This window comes from Suncus etruscus, chromosome 13 (genome assembly GCF_024139225.1).
Source record: "Suncus etruscus isolate mSunEtr1 chromosome 13, mSunEtr1.pri.cur, whole genome shotgun sequence".
Classification (NCBI taxonomy): Eukaryota; Metazoa; Chordata; class Mammalia; order Eulipotyphla; family Soricidae; genus Suncus; species Suncus etruscus.
Genome location: NC_064860.1, coordinates 2932107 through 2953994, shown reverse-complemented (window position 1 = coordinate 2953994; position 21888 = coordinate 2932107). Strand labels below are relative to the sequence as shown.

Here is a 21888-nt window from a genome sequence, read left to right as displayed (position 1 = left end):
CGCAGACCCCTGCTCTAGGGGAATAGGTGTTTCTGTCAGTGAGGTGTGATCATGCTAGAATTTACTACTCCAGTGAGTGACATGGATTTCACAGGAAGTGTATGGACCACTCTCAGGTCGATTCATCCTACTCAACAGAGTCTATGGTTAGTTCGAATCCCGGCGGCCCATATGGTCTCCCGTGCCTGCCAGGAGCTATTTCTGAGCAGATACCAGGAGTAACCCCTGAGCACCGTTGGGTGTGGCCCAAAAACAAAACAAAACAAACAAACAAACAAAAACAAAGAGTAAGAAAATGGATTGAAGTTTATTTTCGGAGAGATAGCACAGCAGCGTTTGCCTTGCAAGCGGCCGATCCAGGACCAAAGGTGGTTGGTTTGAATCCCGGTGTCCCCGAGCCTGCCAGGAGCTATTTCTGAGCAGATACCAGGAGTAACCCCTGAGCACCATCAGGTGTGGCCCAAAAACCACACAAAGAAAGAAAGAAAGAAAGAAAGAAAGAAAGAAAGAAAGAAAGAAAGAAAGAAAGAAAGAAAGAAAGAAAGAAAGAAAGAAAGAAAGAAAGAAAGGGAGGGAGGGAGGGAGGGAGGGAGGGAGGGAGGGAGGGAGGGAGGGAGGGAGGGAGGGAGGGGGAGGGAGGGGGGAGGGGAGGGGGGGAGGGAGGGGGGGAGGGAGGGAGGGGGAGGGAGGGGAGGGAGGGAGGGAGGGAGGGAGGGAGGAAGGAGGAAGGGAGGGAGAAGGAAGGAAGGAAGGAAGGAAGGAAGGAAGGAAGGAAGGAAGGAAGGAAGGAAGGAAGGAAAGGAAGGAAGGAAGGAAGGAAGGAAGGAAGGAAGGAAGGAAGGAAGGAAGGAGGAAATACCCAGTGCATCTTAGAAGTTTCCCCCAAAGAAGAAGCACCAGTGAAAAAATTTTAATGTTATGTCTGAGTCTCAAGAACAAGAGAAACCAAAAAGAACAAGTAAAAATAAAATTTATATCAACAAACATTAAAATGACTATGAAGGAGATACCATATTCATCTATAACCCCAATTATCTTAACGAATCATCTACAGGAACACATATCCACATAAATATATATTAAATATAAAATCACTATATAATTGGGGCTGGAGAGAGAACATGGAGGTAATGCATTTGCCTTGCGTGCAGAAGGTCGGTGGTTCGAATCGTGGCATCCCATGTGGTCCCCCAAGCCTGCCCGGAGTGATTTCTTTTTTTATTTTTTTTTTTTTTTTTTGGTTTTTGGGCCACACCCGGCGGTGATCAGGGATTACTCCTGGCTGTCTGCTCAGAAATAGCTCCTGGCAGGCACAGGGGACCATATGGGACACCGGGATTTGAACCAACCACCTTTGGTCCTGGATTGGCTGCTTGCAAGGCAAAGGCCGCTGTGCTATCGCTCCGGGCCCCCCGGAGCAATTTCTGAGCATAGAGCCAGGAGTGACCCCTGAGTGTTGCAGGGTGTGACCCAAAAATTAAAAAAAAAATCACTATATAATCATACACAATAATCCAAAAGGTTATCATATAACCATGGTCACATAATATACATACATATTTTTGGCCACATCCAGTGATGCTCAGGGGTTACTCCTGGCTATGTGCTCAGAAATCGCTCCCAGCATATGGGACACTGAGGATCAAACCACGGTCCATCCTAGATTGGTGTCCTAGGCAAGCACCCTACCGCTTATGCCACCACTCCAGCCCCAATATACATATGTAATATTTATATATCTTTTTCTTGGAGGGGGGAGCACATCCATTGACGCTCAGGGTCAATGGCTCCTGGCTATGTGCTCAGAAATCACTCCTGGCTTAGAGGACCATATGGTCCTAGGGTAGGACCTGCAAGGCAGACTCCTTACCTCTTGTGCCACTGTGCCGGCCCCAATATTTATATATCTTAAAAATCACTATAAAAATCACCTAAAAGGGGGCCGGAGAGATAGCATGGAGGTAAGGCATTTGCCTTTCATGCAGAAGATCATTGGTTCGAATCCCGGCGTCCCATATGGTCCCCCATGCCTGCCAGGAGCAATTTCTGAGCATGGAGCCAGGAATAACCCCTGAGCACTGCCGGATGTGACCCAAAAACAAAAAAAATAAAATAAAATAAAATAAAATATAACATCTAATATCTGGTAAGTTAGGGTTAAATAACTCAAAACTATGTCTACATGAAAAATCATATACAGGGGCCAGAGTGAAGGAGAGGGTGCTTGCCTAGCACAAAGCCAAGCTGAGTTTGATCCCTGGCATTCCATATTGCCCCCTGAGCACTACTAGGACTAATTTCTAAGTGCAGAGCTAAGATTTTACCCTGAGTATACCAGGAGTAGCCCACAAAAAACATACACATGAGGGGCCGGGCAGTGGCGCTAGAGGTAAGGTGCCTGCCTTGCCTGAGCTAGCCTTGGATGGACCGTGGTTCAATCTCCCGGGGTCCCATATGGTCCCCCAAGCCAGGAGCGACTTCTGAGCACATAGCCAGGAGTAACCCCTGAGCGTCACTGGGTGTGGCCCAAAAACAAAACAAATAAACAAACAAAAAAACATACACATGTGAAATAATGCATTCCTAGGAGCATTTTAACATGTTTCATACATATGCTTAAAACCCTAACCATAATCACCCCAAATGTTCAATGAGCAATTTCAGGAAACAAACTGGGCACTACCAGGAGCCATTACTGGCATGCCTAACAATAGGGGCAGGTCTCAAAGTTATGATACTAAGTTTCTTCGAAAATGGCCACCCAGAGTCTGAGCAAGCTCCTAGGGCTGAGTATAGGTTCTACAGGCAGGAGACTGTAGCACCACACCATTCCATGAGCACCATGGGGAGGAACCCCCCCAAGCCTAGGGCAGAAAGTCGCCGCAGCACTGTTGGGTTTACTCGCCATTAACCCCTCCACAAACAAAAAACAAATAAAAGGCCAGACCACTGCCCTACAAGGTCAATATGATGAACATGATATGAAACTCTAGAAAATCCAAACTGCTGGGAGAGAGGCCTCATCGCCAGGAGGACAGAAAGGGGGCAAGTGGTTAGTCTGGTGGAGGTTTCCCTGCAGAGCAAGGACAAGGTCAATGTCTGCAGGACAGTGATGGCTTATGAGGACGCAATGTTCACAACGAAGTTTCACGCACATGTAAACTCGCATAAGGCTCACACAGACACATATTCAAAGATAGCTCAACTGCTCTTGCAAGCTGGTAACGTGGAGGTTTGAATAGTCATTTCATTTGTTTGTTCTCTGTTTAAAAAAACATAAGTTGGTCGTTTTCTTCCTCAACCAAAGAAAAATAAACCAACAACTTACTTTGCATTTCCAGCCATTGGTTGGTACTGACTTCATGACCGGCTGGAGACAGAATGTGTGGTAGCCTTTATCACAGGTGTCACATACCAGCATCTTGCTGTCCTCTCCCGACTGTCTAAAGGACAAGACGGCATGAATTTAGATGGATTTAGAGATGCCTGATATTTTAAATTGACATTCAGAAAATACATCATGATCCAAAGAACCATTCCCAGAAACTGCCCAGCCGGTAAATTCCTCTGCACAGATCATGAAAAGGAGCACCCCAAGTAGGTACCATGGAATCCCACTGACAATGAATATGCTTTAGTCTTTATAGGATCCTGCAAAAAGGGGTGGGAGTCTGGAGAAAGAACTAGGGAGTGGCCCAGGGAAAGATTGTGTCCATCTGACATGGAGGCCACGTGGAAAAGCACGGCCATGATGGAGACACCATGTCCTATCAGAGGGTCAGTGTCACATCAGGCCCACATCTGTGCTCACAATGGGACTCTGGAACACCTCAGACTTAAGTGTGTGTTTCAAATGGGAACAATACGAAGTCAAGTCCACTGAAGGACTGCCAGTGTATGCAACAGGCAGCAGATACTAAAGCAAGGCAGGAGAAGAAGAATCCTGGGGCAGAGAGAAAGCTGCCCTTTGCTACAACCTCTGCTGCAAGATGGGGGCCAGAGTCAAGCCCCAGTACCCCAGAGGCTCAAGCAACTCAAGTTGCTCAACTCCATCATCCCCAAGTAAAAAGAGAAATTATCTGGTCGTGATTAAGAGCTGGGATCAAAATCCAGAGCAACAGCAAAGCATGGAGGGCATCCCATTTCCTTTGAATACTACTAGGAATGACCCCTGGGCGCAGAGCCTTGAGTAACTCCCTCCTGAGCATTGCTGGCGGCTGTGGCAAATTAAAGGAAAAAACTAGGTTCAGAAGCTGAAACCTGTTCCAAAATCATCTCTGGGCCCATGCCCTGCAGTGTGGTCTCTGCTTGCTCCTGACTATGGCCACTCTCTCATACTAAGTTAGCCTTTTACTGGAAAAGGAAAGGGGAGATAAATTGTGGTGAGGAGCTGAGAGGGGAGCCTCAATAAAAGCAACTTGGGGATAAACAGAAGTGAAGTGAAAAATGGGTTAAGTGACCTCCGGTTATTTCTCAGCTGGACAAATTCTACACTATATTCGATGGATGTTTTCTCTCTCTCGCTACAAAAATTGCTGGGAGGAAAAGCATCTTTTTCCCAAATTTTCTTGTCCTTCTGAGAAAATTGGTATAGATAAAATATCAGACATCAACTGATGCTTGAACTTTTCAGGGTTTTTTTTGTTTGTTTGCTTTATTTTTATAGGCCCAACAGCGCTCAGGTCCTACTCTTGGGTCTGCACTTGAACCACTTGGACTGAATCTGGGGGCCCATGGTTGGAACATACATCGAAGACCACTGAGTGCTTTCTCCAGCCTTGTTGGCTTTCAACCTTTTTTTAGTATTATTATTACTTTGTTTTGTTTTTGTTTTTTGGCCATACTCAGTGATGCTCAGGGGTTACTCCTGGCTATGCGCTCAGAAATCGCTCCTGGTTTGGGGGACCATATGGAATGCCGGGTGATCGAACTGCAGTACATCCTGGGTCAGATGCGTGCAAGGCAAAGACCCTACTGCTGCACCAATGCTCCAGGCCCCCTTTATTTTCAACTTTTACAAAAGAAAACAAAACAAAACCCACAGAAATTAATGCATGCAGTCCTATTTATCCAACAGAAATCTAGGATACCAATACCAACTGTTAGAAAATCAAATCACAAACACATCAAGGCAGTGATTAGCATAATTTCTTCCCATTACAAAGACATCCTCAGCTTGTAAACCATGCGAAAACTGGTGACAGCCCTAAATTAGCACGATAGCTAGTAGTTAGAAAAAAAATAAAAATCACAAAAGCTTGACAAATAGCACGGGGAAGATAAATTGGTACCAGGATTGCTGGGACAGTTCTGGTACCATGTGGCCCCTGAGCACCACAGCTGTGTCCACATCAAAAATGAACTCAGAAAATGACTAGATGATTGAGAATAAGAAGCAGCCCCCATTACAAATGTTTAATCCCAAGATAATAAAGACTCTTTTAAAATTATGGTGACTCAGAGAAACTGAAGACAAACTTTTTCCAAATTAATAGATTTATAAGTTTTTAACAGTAGGCTTATATGTAAAACTGTTCCTTCTAGAACAGAAATCCAAGCATCACTGACAACTCTGGCTCACTCTAGCAATCTCCATTCATTAAAAACTGCTGCCATGGGCCGGAGAGATAGCACAGTAGTAAGGCGTTTGCCTTGCATGCAAAAGGATAGTGGTTGGAATCCCAGCATCCCATATGGTCCTCTGAGCATACAGCCAGGAGCAACCCATGAGCGCTGCCAGGTATGACCCAAAACAAACAAACAAAAATGCTGCCATATTTATCAGAGTGTGGGTGCTTTGTTGTTGCTAGTTTTTTGTTTTTTTTTTTGGGGGGGGGGTACTGCACATCCAGCAGTACCCAGTACCCAGTACCCTGGCTCTGCAATCAGGGGACATTCATGGAGGTGCTTTGAGAACCATATATGGGATTCTGAGGATCATCAAACCTGGCCGTGTGCAAGGCAAATGCCCTCCCCACTGTGCTATTGCTCCAGCCTCTTTTGGAGATTTTTGGCCACCAAAGGAACTGAACTGGTTAATATCAGCTTGGTTTAGACTGGTTTTCCTGGTGATATAAATGTCAACCAATCGGCCGTGATTTTCGGGGCTATGCTGAGGACACTGCAGGAACACGAGCCTCCTACACTGCAGCACATAGACAAGCAGCACCTAGGAGGGCACAGCTCAGCACTTACTTGCAGTTCTGGCACACTTTGCACTCGGGGCACTGCCAGCCAGCACGCTTGAGTGGTGTGACGGCTATGTCCAAGCACATGCCGTGATAGTGCTGCCCACAGGTGGTGCAGAAGAACTGGTCCAGGAGGTCTCCCGGGCTGTCGCACACCGCACAATTCGCATCTTCCTTTGCTGTAACCGACAATGAAACAATCAAAGTGTGGTTTCGAAATTTGCTCTTTTTTCTGACTTGACAGTCCATTTTCATTTTCCATCATGCTAAGGGAATTTGCTTGGCGAAGCTGGTGGACAAGTGAAGTTATCCACAATGAACTGAAGGTCTCCAACAATAAAGACAAGAGCCAGAAGGACCAGTCCATAGTAGGAAGCTTGCCACAAAGAGTGGAGGAGTGCAGTGAGGGTAGAGAAGGGACCACTATGATAATGAGTTGGAAACGATCACTCTGGTCAAGAACTAGGTCTGAAAAGGGATAATTCGCTAAGACTAGTACAAACAACAATGTCAAAAAGGGAGCGGGGGGGGGGGGGGTGGGGGGGGGGGGGGGCGGTGGCGCTAGAGGTAAGGTGCCTGCCTTGCCTGCGCTAGCCTTGGATGGACCGCGGTTCGATCCCCCGGTGTCCCATATGGTCCCCCAAGCCAGGAGCGACTTCTGAGCGCATAGCCAGGAATAACCCCTGAGCGTCACTGGGTGTGGCCCAAAAACAAAAAAAAAGGCAAAAACAAAACAAAAAAGGGAGCGGGGGAAAGAGAAAGGGGAGAGAAGGAGAGAGGGAGGGAGGGAGGGAGGGAGGGAGGGAGGGAGGGAGGGAGGGAGGGAGGGAGGAAAGGAAGGAGGGAGGGGAGAGAGGGAGAGAGAGAAGAAAAATGCCTGCCCTAAAGACAAGCAGCATTGATGGGTAGGAGGGAGGAAAATAGGGACATTAGTGGCAGAAAAAGTGACACTGGTTAAGAGTAGTGTACATTCTATGACTGAAACGCAATTATAGGCAATTTTATAATGACGGAACTTAAATACATTATTAAAAAAAATTTTAAAGTCTCAAAAATAAAATGACGGGGCCGGGCGGTGGCGCTGGAGGTAAGGTGCCTGCCTTACCTGCGCTAGCCTAGGAGACGGACCGCGGTTCGATCCCCCGGCGTCCCATATGGTCCCCCAAGCCAGGAGCGACTTCTGAGCGCATAGCCAGGAGTAACCCCTGAGCGTTACCGGGTGTGGCCCAAAAACCAAAAAAAATAAAAAATAAAAAAAAAAAAATAAATAAAATGACACTTTTTCCTAAATGTAATATTAATCGAATCGTAAAGTTTGCAACAATTTTGGCCTCATCTAATCGAGATCAAAGGGGCTCTGAATTTATATTCCTAATAAAAGAGAGAACATGAGGACACTAGTTAACGTCTAATGACATTCCTTTGGAAAAGAACCAATCAGGAAAGCAGCAACTCTGAGGAACTTTGCAGTATAAAAAAAGAAATAAACCTTTCATTTAGAAACTAAATTAACCAAATAAGACATAATACAAAAATTTTAAGACTAAGTATTAAATAAAAAGATTAAATTTTTGGGCCCGGAGAGATAGCACAGTGGCGTTTGCCTTGCAAGCAGCCGATCCAGGACCAAAGGTGGTTGGTTTGAATCCCGGTGTCCCATACAGTCCCCCGTGCCTGCCAGGAGCTATTTCTGAGCAGACAGCCAGGAGTAACCCCTGAGCACCGCCGGGTGTGGCCCAAACACCAAAAAAAAAAAAAGATTAAATTTTCTCAGATGAAAATGCATTTTAAGTATAAACAGATAAACTTTTATTAAACTCAAGATTTTGAGTACTGGGAAATAAATGAGAACAGTATACATGGAAATTACATATACATACACTCTGCATTTGTATTAACAGTTATAATAAAAGTATTAAAACCTATGTAATTATAGACTCTTTTGCCCTTCTATATGTATTAAGTGAAATAATAGCTTACCCCCTCCCAAGCCCTGAGACATGATCAATAGGACTTCAGACTAAGACTATAGGTAGGTATCAGGTATCATGTGTCAACTTGAAACACATGGAGGAATTGGTGTAGTACCTCTACAAGTTGAAAATTACAACTTCAGGGCTGGAGTAATAGCATACTAGTGAGTAGGAAGTTTGCCTTGCACATGGCTGATCTGAGTTTGATCCCTGGCATCCCACATGGTCTCCTGAGCCCACCATTCCTGAGTGCAGAGCCAGGAGTAACTCCTGAGCATTGCCAAGTGTGACCCAAAAACAAGAACAAACAAATAAAAAAGAAACCCCACAACTTTAGAGCTATTTTAAATAAACAAAACCAAAATTACACTAAAACATAATTTTGAAAATCTGTAGTCCATTAAGAAAAGGGGGGCATTTTTAAAACAATTCTCTTACTATATTTAAAAAATATAGGGGCTGGAGCAATAGCACAGTGGTAGGGTGTTTGCCTTACACGGGGCTAAGCCAGCATGGACCTGGGTTCGATCACCATCGTCCTATATGGCCCCCTGAGCCAGGAGATTTCTGAGCACATAGCCAGGAGTAACCCCTGAGCATCACTGGGTGTGGCCCAAAAAATAAAAACAAAAACAAAGATCAACTGGCATGAAAGTACAGGGTACCTCACATATATCAATCATGATATAATGAAGAAAAGAATGTATCCCACACTCACTCCAATGACATCATGTACTTAACCACTTTTTACATTGGACACTTAAGGTCTCCACTGAACATGGTCAACAGTGGCACATCCTCAAACTGTTCTTTCTCTTCAAATGGTCCCACCCTGACAGAGGTGCCATGGAGAGGCTGGGATAGTCCAAGTTACAAACCAAATCTACCCCCTCATGCACCTGGGTGAAAATGTGGTAAGTTCTCTATGGCTAGAAATCATGTCTTTCTCATAAATCACCTTTCCTTTCAAGTCAAGCATCTTGGAAACAGGAAGAATCTGTTCTTTTACTTCTTATAATAACTGGAAAACTGGTTTTAAGGGCTCTGACATAGATTAGTTTGATTTCTTGGGGGAGGAACTATGGATACTCCCAGCTATGTCTTGTGACCCTGTCAGTACAGGGAACTGTGTGATGTCAGGCCTCTCAGTGCAAGGCATTTGGCCCTTTGAGCTATCTCCGTAGCACTATCTTCTCAGCACTAAAAACTTTAGTTTTTAAAGTACTTTAGAATTATTGGAGAAAAATCATAGCAAAACTGGAGCCCCTCCAAAAACACAATGCAGAAAAGGCTTCTGCACTCCTATGTTCATTGCAAATTACTCCTGTATTTACAATAGCCAGAATCTGGGAAAAATCCAAGTGAACAGATGAATGGATAAAGAAACCAAGTACGTCTATGCAATGGAATGCTATGCAGCTGTTAGGAAAAATGAAGTCATGAGATCTATATATACATGGATGTATATTATGCTAAGCAAAATGAGTCAGAAGGAGAGGGACAAACATGGAATGATGACACTCATGTGGGGAATATAACAACAATAAAGACAAGGACCAGAAGCATGCCGCAAAGAAAAGAGAATGCAATTAGGGCAGAGAAAGAACCACTATGACAATGACTATTAGAAATGATCACTCTGGGGGCCGGAGAGATAGCATGGAGGTAAGGCGTTTGCCTTTCATGCAGAAGGTCATCAGTTCGAATCCAGCTTCCCATATGGTCCCCCGTGCCTGCCAGGAGCAATTTCTGAGCATGGAGCCAGGAGTTTCCCCTGAGCACTGCCGGTGTGACCCAAAACCACAAAAAAAAAAAAAAAAAAAAAAAGAAATGATCACTCTGGACAAAGAACTGGATGCTGAAAGGAGGGAAAGTGATATGCATGATAATGGTATCCCTTCAGAACAATATTGAGGAGAGACAGAGAGAGGGAGAGAAGGAGAGGGAGACAGGGGAGGGGGGGAGAGAGGGAGGGAGGAGCAGGCTGGGGAGAGAGGCAGGAAATGTGCAGTGGTAAAGGGGGTTGAACACTATGTGACTGAAACTCAATTCTGATCAACTTTATAAGTGAGCACCTGTTTAGAATCTGCGTCCACAAGAATCTATCCACATCTAAAGCAACTTCAGTTTGAGACTGGTTGTTGTTGTTGCTGTTGTTGTTGTTGTTGTTTTTGTTGTTGTTGTTGGGTTTTGGGCTACACCAGACAGAGCTCAGAAATCTCTCCTGGGGACCATATGGAATTCTGGGAATTAAACCTAGGATAAGGGCCGGAGCAGTAGTGAAAGCGGTAGGGCATTTGCCTTGCACGTGCTAACCTAGGACGAACCTCGGTTCAATCCCCCAGTGTCCCAGATAGTCCCCCAATTCAGGAGCAATTTCTGAGTGCATAGCCAGGAGAAACCCTTGAGCATCACCGGGTGTGGCCCAAAAAAGAAAAGAAAAAAAAAAACAGGTTGGCTGCATGCAAGGCAAATGCCCTACCATGGCTATCACTCTCGCCTGTGAGACTGATTTTTATTGTTCTGCTTCAATTAAAATTTCATCAATACCTCCCTTTACATTAAAAAGGAAAAAATAGGTGACGAAGAGATAGCACAGTGGTAGCTGTTTGCCTTGCATGCAGCCTATAACTAGAGTTAAGGTAATGCTGGACCTGGATGGGGTCCTCGTTGCTTTGTTAACCAAGATGGTCAATATACGACACCTGAACTGTAACAAAGCTTCCTTTTTGGTCTTAGTTTTCTCTTTCTCTTTAAATATGAACTGTACAAATTACAAAAAGAAAAGTTAAGAAGATGGGAGTGAATTCCAGGCCAATTTGAACCCAAAGATCATGCTCTTTACTACCAAATATAGACTCCCACTGGAAAAACAAAGAAAGGTACAGAAAGAGTATCTGAGAATAAACAAAAATCAGGTCAGAGAATTCTAAAAAAGGCATTGGATAAGGAAGTTAACTGGTGGAGCAAGTAAGAACAGGAGACACAGATGGACAGGACCATCAGTGCCAGCTGTGCCAAGGGAAGAGGTGGTGGAAAAGATGAGACATCCCATTTGGGCCAGAAGGACCTTTTCCTAGGCCATCAGCATGCCCAGTTGCAGAGTGGAAACTAAGCTGGAGAGACTGCACAGCAAGCAGGGCATTTCACTTGCACATGTCCAGCCTGAGTTCAATCCCTGGCACCCCCTTGATCTCCTAGGCCCCCACCAGAAGTGATTCCTGAGTGCAGAACCAGGAGGAAGCACTGGGCATTGCCAAGTGTGAGCCAAAACCAAATATAAATATATGTTTTTGGGAATAAGACCCTGTTAGTCTGTGCACCTGTTCTAAGGAGACAATGCCTGTCTGTACAACAACTATGCCAGGTTCCATATTCAATACCAGCCATGAGCGATTTGATCAGCGCTATGTCTTCCTTTATCTGAACACAGGGCATCCTATCCCTCAGGAGGCTCATCTGGCTCTCTCCCAGATGAGACATGGAACATTTCCACACAAAAGTAATGTTTGAGTCATTGTCAGCACTTAACAGAAAAAGAATCCTAACTTTACTTTCATAAACATCTCAGTCCTGGGCTAAAGTGACAGCACAATCTCCCAAAGCTGCCAGGAGTGATCACTGAGCATTTCTGGGTATGGCTCAAAGCAAAGCAAAACAAATTCCTTATGCTATAATAACAATGATGCAAATTTATTACTTGAGTGTAAGATCTATTGCAATACATTCTCTCTGTTCCATACTGGGAGGATCAGGGAGCAGGGAGCAGGCTTAGAGGTAGACCTATGTTTGAACCTAGAATCCCTATTTAGATTCCTAGTGCTTGCCCCCTCCAGCACCAACAAGAGTGTCCCTCTGAGGGTCTCTGAGGCCTCACAGGAGCAGCCCTAAAACACCACTGTGTGTGTCTCAGAACCAAAAATACCAATGATCCCAAGTCACTCAGGCTGCCTTTTTCCCCCAAAACAAGGAATTTAGGCGGCCTGGTTTTCTACTATAGGGGTAGTGGCTGTTGTAAGACATTGCCCTATGGGTTTTGTTAACTACAAGGAAAATATTTTATGTATTATTTATTTATTTATTTATTTATTTATTTATTTATTTATTTATTTATTTTGGGGTCACATCGGTGACGCTCAGAGACCACTCCAGGCTATGTGCTAAGAAATCATTCCTGGCTTGGGGGACCATATGAGATGCCCATCAAATCATAGCCCGTCCTACATTAGTGCAAGTGCATGCAAGACAGAAGCCCTACAGCTTGCGCCACTGCCCCAGCCCTTTTTTTTTTTGTTTTTTGTTTTTTGTTTTTTGTTTTTTGTTTTTGGGTCACACCCGGCAGCGCTCAGGGGTTACTCCTGGCTCTATGCTCAGAAATCGCCCCTGGCAGGCACAGGGGGCTAATGGGATGCCAGGATTCGAACCACCATCCTTCTGCATGGAAGGCAAACGCCTTACATCCATGCTATCTTGCCGGCCCCATTATTCTTTTTTTTTTTTTTTTTTTTTTGGTTTTTGGGCCACACCCGGTACGCTCAGGGGTGACTGGCCCCATTATTCTTAAGGCAGTTACTGTAACACAATTTTTGCTTCAATTTAAAATGTATATGTCTTAAGTATCAAGTGAATTCTTGTCACATTGTGATGGATCCAGGTAACTGTCGCTGTTTCGTCTCTGTGATGGCATCTCTGTTCTGCCATCACCAGTGTATGGCTCAGAGAATGGACTAGAATAGATTCACCACTGCCTGCCTGCACACCTACTACAGCCTGTGTGTCCACAGTCAGAGTTCCTGGATTGTTTCTAGTTTCGTTTTCTCCTACCATTCACATAGTTGAATGAGATAATAAGTTCTGAGGCCCAATGCCAAACAGTTCAGGACAACTTTACTTCATGCCTTAAATAGTAGCTACTCTGCATGTGACAGGAAGTCACCCTTCCCTTGCTTGACACTTCCAAAACCATTTCTAACCTCTAATAATGAGCTATGCATTATAAAATGTCTCCACAAGAGACTTGTGCACGGGGGCACAAGATACATTAATAGTACTCACTATCATTGAATTATGTATTATGTATGCAGAATGTTCATTTTATACCCTGCCCTTTTGTACACTCCTACAAAAAGATCATTTTTCTCTAACTTCCTTAACCCCTATCATCTACTCCTCATTTACACTTTCTTTTTTTTTTTTTTTTTTTTTGGTTTTTGGGCCACACCCGGTAATGCTCAGGGGTTACTCCTGGCTATGTGCTCAGAAGTTGCTCCTGGCTTGGGGGACCATATGGGACACTGGGGGATCGAACCGCGGTCCGTCCAAGGCTAGCGCAGGCAAGGCAGGCACCTTACCTTTAGCGCCACCGCCCGGCCCCTCATTTACACTTTCTAACTTAAGTACTGTAGAGTCCTAAGTCACAGACCAAAGTGGTTCCCTGTAGTTAACACCCACCCAACTATTCCAAAAGGTATATGTCTTTTCAACATTTTATGGCTGTTTTCTTTGACGGCTATAACTTTTGCTGTATATTTTCTTATACAGTGACGATTCCCCCCCCCCCCTTTTTATCTTCTCTTTGTGAACTGCTCAATATGGAATTTGGTGTGAAAGAATCCCTCAGTTTAATGCTTATGTTTGAACCAAGTCATGGGTATTGTTGGATGTGTTTTTACACCCCCATATACTCTGATAACGCCACGTGGCTCTATTTATTGTTTGCTTAGGCACACTAAAATGGGAAAATACTATACATAACAATAAGTTCTTATCTAGTAGAGATGGAAACACACAAATCTTGTAGTGCAATGGGATTTTACACCCTGAACATTGACATGGCAATGACCTGGCACAGGCCTCAGAAGAATGGGCATTCTCCATTCACCCCTGATCTAGGGAAGACACCTACAAAACATCCAAGGTTGTCTATAACATCACCTGGAGGTAATCCTCTACCAGGGAAGACCCTACAGCTGCTCTGACATGGATCTATTCAAAAGAGACTTCCCTTAACACTGAAAAGACTTAACAAGAACAATGACCTCCTTACTGGACAGGGCTTGCTGTATTACCCCTTAATTGTGAGTTGAAACTAGAAGATACTCCACACCAGCCTGACATCAATGTAGGATGTGCAGATTCAAGGATCTTTAATACAGAAATCTGATGCCAACAATAGGACTGCGTGAAAAATAAAACTGTATTGGCACTACAGACAATGACTTGGATTGAATAAACTAGTTTGCTTGGAGCCTAGTGTTGGTCTTATGCCAGGAAACTTCAGGGGTAGGGTCTCCTTATATTTAGACCAAGGCTATTCCTTTCTATGACCCGCATATTTTGGTGGGCCTATGCAAACAATATTTGCCACTCTAACACCGTTTTTACTGTGCCCTTTTGAATAACCCAAAAAAAGAAAAAAACCTCTTAAACTTTTGATGTTAACTTAAACTAATATGTATGTGCATGAATATATAAAAATACTATGCCTTCAAAGTTAAGGAGTCACATAAATCTCATGGCTTTACGTTGCTTTGTGTACTGCTAAGAAATGTTATAATGTCCTACAATCTGGGGACTTGTGGACAAAGTAATTGTACATGGGTTCTGCCTTATTTTTCTTAATGTTTTTTTTTTTGACTGTACGTTCAATATTTAGGCATCAGCAAGGGGATTTCTTCTGAGAACTCTGTTTATGGGTGATTGTTCTTTCACTGTAACTTTACCTTGTCCTCTTTGCATCATTGTTTCTCAATGAAATTGGTGGTGGGAATCCTGCACTGATGAAGCGGGGTGTTCTTTACATGACTGTAATCATACAACTGCAATTATATTTGTAATCATGGTGTTTAAATAAAGATAATTAAAAAAATAAAAAAAATAAAAAGTCTCCACAAGAAAGGTTATTTTTCATTAAGTAATAATATTTCTAACACTAAGAATAGTTACAGAAGTCTGTGTTTTGCTTACTCAGGTCCAAATCAGGACTGTGTACAAAAGAGTCAGCAAATTCACATCTTATACCCGGTTTGGGGGCCAGAGTGAGAGCACAGTGGTATGGCATTTGCCTTGCACTTGGCTGAACCAGGACAGACCCGGGTTCAATTCCCAGCAGTGCTCAGGGGTCATTCCTGGCTCTGTGCTCAGAAATAACTAATGATGGTGCTCCGGGGACTGTATGGGGTATATAAGGCATAAAAAATAAAAAAAGAATATAAGGCATGTACACTAATCCCTGACTATCCTTGAGCACCTGAAAAATTTTGTTATTAAAAAAATTTTTGTTATTGTTTTGGGCCTCAACAGCTATATTCAGGCTCCTGGTGGGGCTTTGGGTTTCAAACCCAGGTTGGCTACATCAGGCCACCTTACCTGTTCTGCTATCACTCCAGCTCGTTTTTAAAATATCCACCATGCAAACATGACATCTTTGAATTTTTCAGAAAATGACTTTTAGAATTGACTGTCAATGATAATATAAGCTGATAAACAAGAAGCTGAAGGTCACCCAGCCTGTAACGCCCCCTTTAGCATGAGCAGACTTCACAGCTGCCATTCTATGGGACCAACTGGCAACTTACATCTCTCTGGAGCCTGGTCAATGTGGTCTGGGCAGAGGAGGAAGAAGTGCCTGCAGTCCTGGAAGGTGCCAGCACTCGCGGCACAGGGGAAATGATACATTTGGGTACATCGCTCTTCACAGCATCGAATAGTGGCTCCAAGGTGCTTACAAAATGCACAGCGCTTGAAAAGGGGCAGAGAAAAAAGAGATATTTTAATAAGACTTGGAGGAACAAATTTAAATGAGGAGCTAAGAAAGCTTTCAAAATTCTGTTCCACACTGCTACTAAAACAATGTAACACCGCAAAATACTATACAAATCATCTGTTAAAAATTTAAAAAAATTAAATAAGATACCTGAAAATTAATTTAAGATATTCAGTTAAGTGCTTACCATAATTTAGACTCATCCATACATTCAAGAGTAAAGGCTAGCATCTAAATTTTTTATATTGATCCTGTCAAAAACATACTGATAATTATTTTTTACTTGTAATATGATTTTAAAGCAGGCTTCTAGTTAGTGTTATTTTAAGTGATTAAACCCCACCAAATAAACAGAAAGCATGTTATTTATAAACCTTGTTACTATTTTCATCCTGCCTGAAACTCGGTATGAATTAAACTTGACATCAGAGAATACATTCACGTTAACAAGCCCAGCAATGTTGTCACAGCCACGTGCCCATAAATGCCAGTTCCCTGTCGTTATTTGCTTCAAGTTTCTTCATCAAAGCTGCAGATGGGAAGGAGCCATGGGCATCTCATCTACCCTTCCGATCAATCACCAGTGTCCCCATTACAAACTACTGCTACAGTCCCAAGAAATAACATGAACTGATTAATGTGGAATCATCCTATGCCTGGAACTCGACTACAAACAACTTTGCAAATCACAATGCCGTAACAAATAAACAAATAAAAATAAGAATACTGGGCTGGAGAGATAGCACAGTGATAGGGCATTTGCCTTGCGTGCAGCTGACCCAGGATCCCGGCATCTCATCTGGTCCCCCAAGCCTGCCAGGAGCTATTTTTGAGCACTGCTGGGTGTGTCCCACCCCCCAAAAAAAAGAATACGAATCACACAATCTGAGTATCTTCCATTATTCTAGAAAGGCAAGAAAATGCTGAGAACACTGCATTTTATGCCACATCAATTGCTCAACATGATTTATAGTAATACAAAATAACCTGTTTCAGGATGAAAATCTAGAATCTTTGTGCTTTGGGAGTCACACCCAGCAGTGCTCAGGGGCTACATTCGATATTCTGCTGAAAAGATAACCCTGGCACCCGATGTCCCATATGGTCCCCCGCACCTGCCAGGAGCTATTTCTGAGCAGACAACCAGGAGTAACCCCTGAGCACCGCCAGGTGTGGGCCAAAAACCAAAAACCAAAAACCAAAAAAAAAAAAAATAGATAACCCTGGCAGTGCTGAGTCAAGCCTGGTTGTCCCACATGCCAAACATGTCCTCAGTATGCCGCTCTCTCCCAGCCCACTCGTCCTTTTTTACTAGACAACAACTTTCATAATCTTTTGCACAAAAAACGTTTTAGCAATGACACAAATTTAGGAGCTTGATAAGAAAATACACACACACACACACACACACACAAGTTTTGTGTGGCCCAGGTCACCAGGAAAAGCCATATACTGACTAGTGTGACCCACACAGCTTGGTGGTACATCATGGGGAGTGGCCCTAGGTTCAGGAGCACTGCTCGGGAGATCCAAAAAAGAAAAGATAAAAGAAAATATAAAACCTTTGTGAGTTTTCTGAGTTGTGACAGTACATGACTTAAGCAAACCTACCATAAGAACTCCTGGAATTAAGCCTACTATACTAACTTCAAATAATGTATACTGTAAATAAAGAAAAGAAAGAAGATTCTGTATGTAATAGAGCATTTCAACCCATTTTCTAGAGTGACACAGCTAATGAGAGAAAACACATGCTCTATCTATGGGTTAGAATGTTTTTCTGAACCAGTGAGACTATCTATAGGAAACATTACAATGACCCAAGAGAAGCTCTCCAACACCACTGCCCTCATGCAACCTTCGCTGAGAATCAAATTACTACAAAGAATCATAAAAATGATGGGGCAGGAGAGATAGTACAGCAGGTAGAGTACTTGCCTTACACACAGTCAACCCAGGTTCAATCCCTGCATCCCAGATGGTCCCCAGAATCTGCCAGGAGCAATTTCTGAGTGCAGAGATAGGAGTCAGCCCTGAACACTGCCAGGTGTGACCCCCAAAATATAAATAAGAAGAATCATATAAGTAAGAGTTGGGAGAGGAAGTTAAGTTTTAACACGTTGAATTCCTATTTAGAACATGTTCCATGGTGTGATGTGGGTTAAGCCCAGCCCTCCCTCTGAGAAGCCTGCCCTTAGCCTTCTCAGACATCTCTCTCGGGCTCTGCTTTAAAATAATAAATAAATAAATAAATAAATAAATAAATAAATAAATAAATAAATAAATAAATAAATAAATATAATAAAGTTTGGGGGGACAAACTCGGTGGAGCTCAGAGCTGACTCCTAAGTCTGTGCTAAGGGATCACTCCTGAAAGGGCTTGGGAACCATTGAGGTGCCAGAGAACTAACCTGGGTCAGCTGCCTGCAAGTCAAACTCCCTCCCTGTTATATATTTATATATATATATATATATATATACATTTTTGGGGGTTTTTTTTGGGGGGGCACACCCGTTTGATGCTCAGAGGTCACTCCTGGCTAAGCACTCAGAAATTACCCCTGGCTTGGGGGGGACCATATGGGACGCCGGGGAATCGAACCACAGTCCTTCCTTGGCTAGCGCTTGCAAGGCAGACACCTTACCTCTAGCACCACCTCACTGGCCCCCCCACCTCCCTGTTATATTATCTCTTTGGCCCTTGCCATTTTTTTATAGGGGGGACCAAAGAAAAATAAAATCAACTGCCAAAGATTGATTTGGGTACAGTGGGTAGGGTGCAAAGTTAACCCAGGTTTGACTTCCGGCACCTAATATGGTCCCCCAAGCACTGGTCAGAGTAATTCCTGAGTGAAGAGCCAGGAGCAACCACTGAGTACTGCATGGTGTGGCCAAAGAAAAGGGAAGGAGAAGGAAAAGGAAAGGGAGGGGAGGGAAAAGTTCAACATCCTACAGGAAAGATTGGCAACATCTAGGAGTAGGAATGTGAAAATTACAATGGAAATTCTACTACTAGGAATCATAATGATTTAAATTTCAGCAGGTGAGTTTACAAGATATTAAATATAATGGAAGAAATCAGTGTTCGTTTCACCATTATCTAACACAAGACTCAATGTAAAGGGTATAACAAACAATCATGTCTCATAATAAAGATCAGGAAAACCTCAACAGAATGAAAAAGAGGTCATCAGCAGATGTGGGCACCAAGAAAACACTGTTGTGAGGGTCTCAAGGTGAGGACCAGATGGGAGCAGGTGCAACTGAGCGCCGTGAAAGCTGGACTGTGTCCAGTTCATGGAGAAAGACCATGTTCCGAGCCTTCCCACATCCAAGGTTACAGTCCAGACACTAGCAAATCTGTCTGAAATACAACTGAATGGTCAACATTTCAGACTTGTGGTTCGATATTATAAAAAAAAAATGTCAGTACTGTTTTGTCATACTTTTGTTCCTTTGGTTTTGGGCCACACCTGGCAGTGATCCTTGTGGGCTCCTGAATAAATGTGGGGGACTGGGGACCAAACATGCAGCCAAATGCCTTGCTTGTTGTACTAGTACACTGGGACCCCTTCTGATGTAAGTATTTACCTAACCAAAAAATAAAATGAAACTTCACATACTTTTATCATTATTCATCTAATTCCAAATACATTCGTAATTGAGTTTGATATCTTTGGTAAAGCAAGTCTCCTCATAAAGAGAATGAACCAACGATGAATTTCAATATATTCTATGAAGTAATTGCTGAGAAATGAATACAATGAATTAAGCACAGGATTTTTAAACATTATTATTAATTTGAAAGATTAAAAATGGAAGACTTGGAGCTGGAGCAGTGGCACAAGTGGTAGGGCATTTGCCTTGAACATGGCTAACCCAGACGGGACTGCGGTTCAATCCGGTTCGATCCCCAGCTTCCCATATGGTCCCCCCAGGCCAGGGGCGATTACTGAGCGCAAGGCCAGGAGTAACCCCTGAGCATCACCGGGTGTGGCTCCCCCAAAAAAACTGAAGACTTTTTATGTTTCACACCCGATGGCGCTCAGAAATTGCCCCTGGCAAGCGTGGGGGACCAAATGGGAAGTGGGTAATCGGGTCTGTCCAGGGTTCACTACGTGCAAGGTCAACATCCTACTGCTGTACTATTGCTCCAGCCCCATCACATTTTTTTTTGTTTTTTGTTTTTTGGCTATACCCAGTAATGCTCAGGGGTTACTCCTGGCTATGTTCTCAGAAATTGCTCCTGGCTTGGGTACCATATGGGACACCAGGGATCTAACTAAGGTCTGTCCTGGGTCAGCAGCATGCAAGGGAAATGCAGTACTATTGCGCTATTGCTCCAGCCCCCATCACATTTATTTTTAACATATCTGAGCAGCATCTACTTTAGATTGTTCTGAATGGCTGTTTTTTTTAACTTTTTCTCCACAATCACTTCATTCAAGTTATTCAAAAAACCAACTCTTCAGTAACTTCAAATTCCTGAGATAAATACTACAGAGCAAGAGTATAATACCTAAGTCAAAAGCCTGGAAACACAACTGCACTATCCCTCAGGCCTGAACAGTAAAAGTGGGGGTCAGAGAGGTAGCACAGTGGTAGGACGTTTGCCTTGCATGAGGCAAACTCAGGAGATGATAGTTTGATTCCCTTATGGCATCCCATATGGTCCCGAGCCTGCTGGCACGATTTTTGAGCACAGAGCCAGGAGTAACCCGAGCTCCACTGGGTGTGACCCAAAAACCAAACCAAACAAAAACAAAAACAAAAAACAGTAAAAGTATGCAAACTAATTAACATGGCTCTATTCCAACAGAACCATATCAAGAAACACTACAATGGGAACTTTATGTGACTTTCTAGTGTTACAAAGTATATTATTTTAAATTTTGAGGATGGGGGCTAGAGAGGGACTCGGAAGGTGTTACAAGTAGCCAACCAAGGTTCTCCGCCGGCATCCTATATGGTTCCTCAAGCCCATCAGGAGTGATTCCTGAGTGCAGAGCCAGGAATAAGCCCTGAGTATCATCAAAAAACAGTTCACAGGGCTGGAGTGATAGCACAGTAGTAGCCTTGCATGTGACTGACCCGGGATGAACGTGTGTGCGCGCGCGTGCGTGCGTGTGTGTGTGTGTGTGTGTGTGTGTGTGTGTGTGTGTGTGTGTGTGTGTGTGTGGCGTGCGCGCGCACCCGGACCCCCTCACACCATCACTCCGTGTGTGTGTGTGTGTGTGTGTGTGTGTGTGTGTGTGTGTGTGTGTGGCGCGCACGCGCACCCGGACCCCCTCACACCATCACTCCAAAGCCTACTTTTCCATTCTGGGGCTAGATTTAACCAGAGAGAGAGTAGGTCTCCTAGCATCATTCTGCGGGGGGGGGGGGGGGGGGGGGGGGGGGGGGGGGGGGGGGGGGGGGGGGGGGGGGGGGGGGGGGGCACGCATGGACACACACAGCCTTGATCTCTGAAGTCCTCTTCAATATTAATCAGCATCCAAAGAACAAAAATGGCCCCTTGTATCCAAACAGGACAAAGCAAATGAGTCAAAAATGCAGAAGACTGGGGCCAGAGAGATAGCATGGAGGTAAGGCGTTTGCCTTTCATGCAGAAGGTCATTGATCCGAATCCCGGCATCCCATATGGTCCCCCATGCCTGCCAGGAGCGATTTCTGAGCGCATAGCCAGGAGTAACCCTTGAGCATCACCGGATGTGACCCAAAAACAAAAAAGCTGAACAGTCGTGTACGTGTAAATAGTTCCCATCATGAAGGATATTGTTCAAGATAATAGAATGTCTACACTCAGCATGAGATGACATTTCCAGACAGCTGTTCAAACTACTGGTCAAAAGGCAAATTACTTACCCATGATAATCTTATGCAGCTACTCTCTGTAAAGCTGATGTTACGATAACTCCACAATTACAAGTCTAAGTTCTTGACGCCAAGTCTCTAAGTTTCA

The 21888-nt window shown here is 43.8% G+C and overlaps 1 protein-coding gene across 1 annotated transcript in view; it reads right to left on the bottom strand.

Moving 5' to 3' along the window:
* KMT2C (lysine methyltransferase 2C) overlaps positions 1 to 21888 on the bottom strand; it is a 214602-nt gene that overhangs the window by 105113 nt on the left and 87601 nt on the right. The window contains 3 exon segments of the mRNA XM_049785972.1: positions 3329 to 3443; positions 6196 to 6367; positions 15739 to 15901. Coding sequence (XP_049641929.1) covers positions 3329 to 3443; positions 6196 to 6367; positions 15739 to 15901 — 450 coding nt within the window.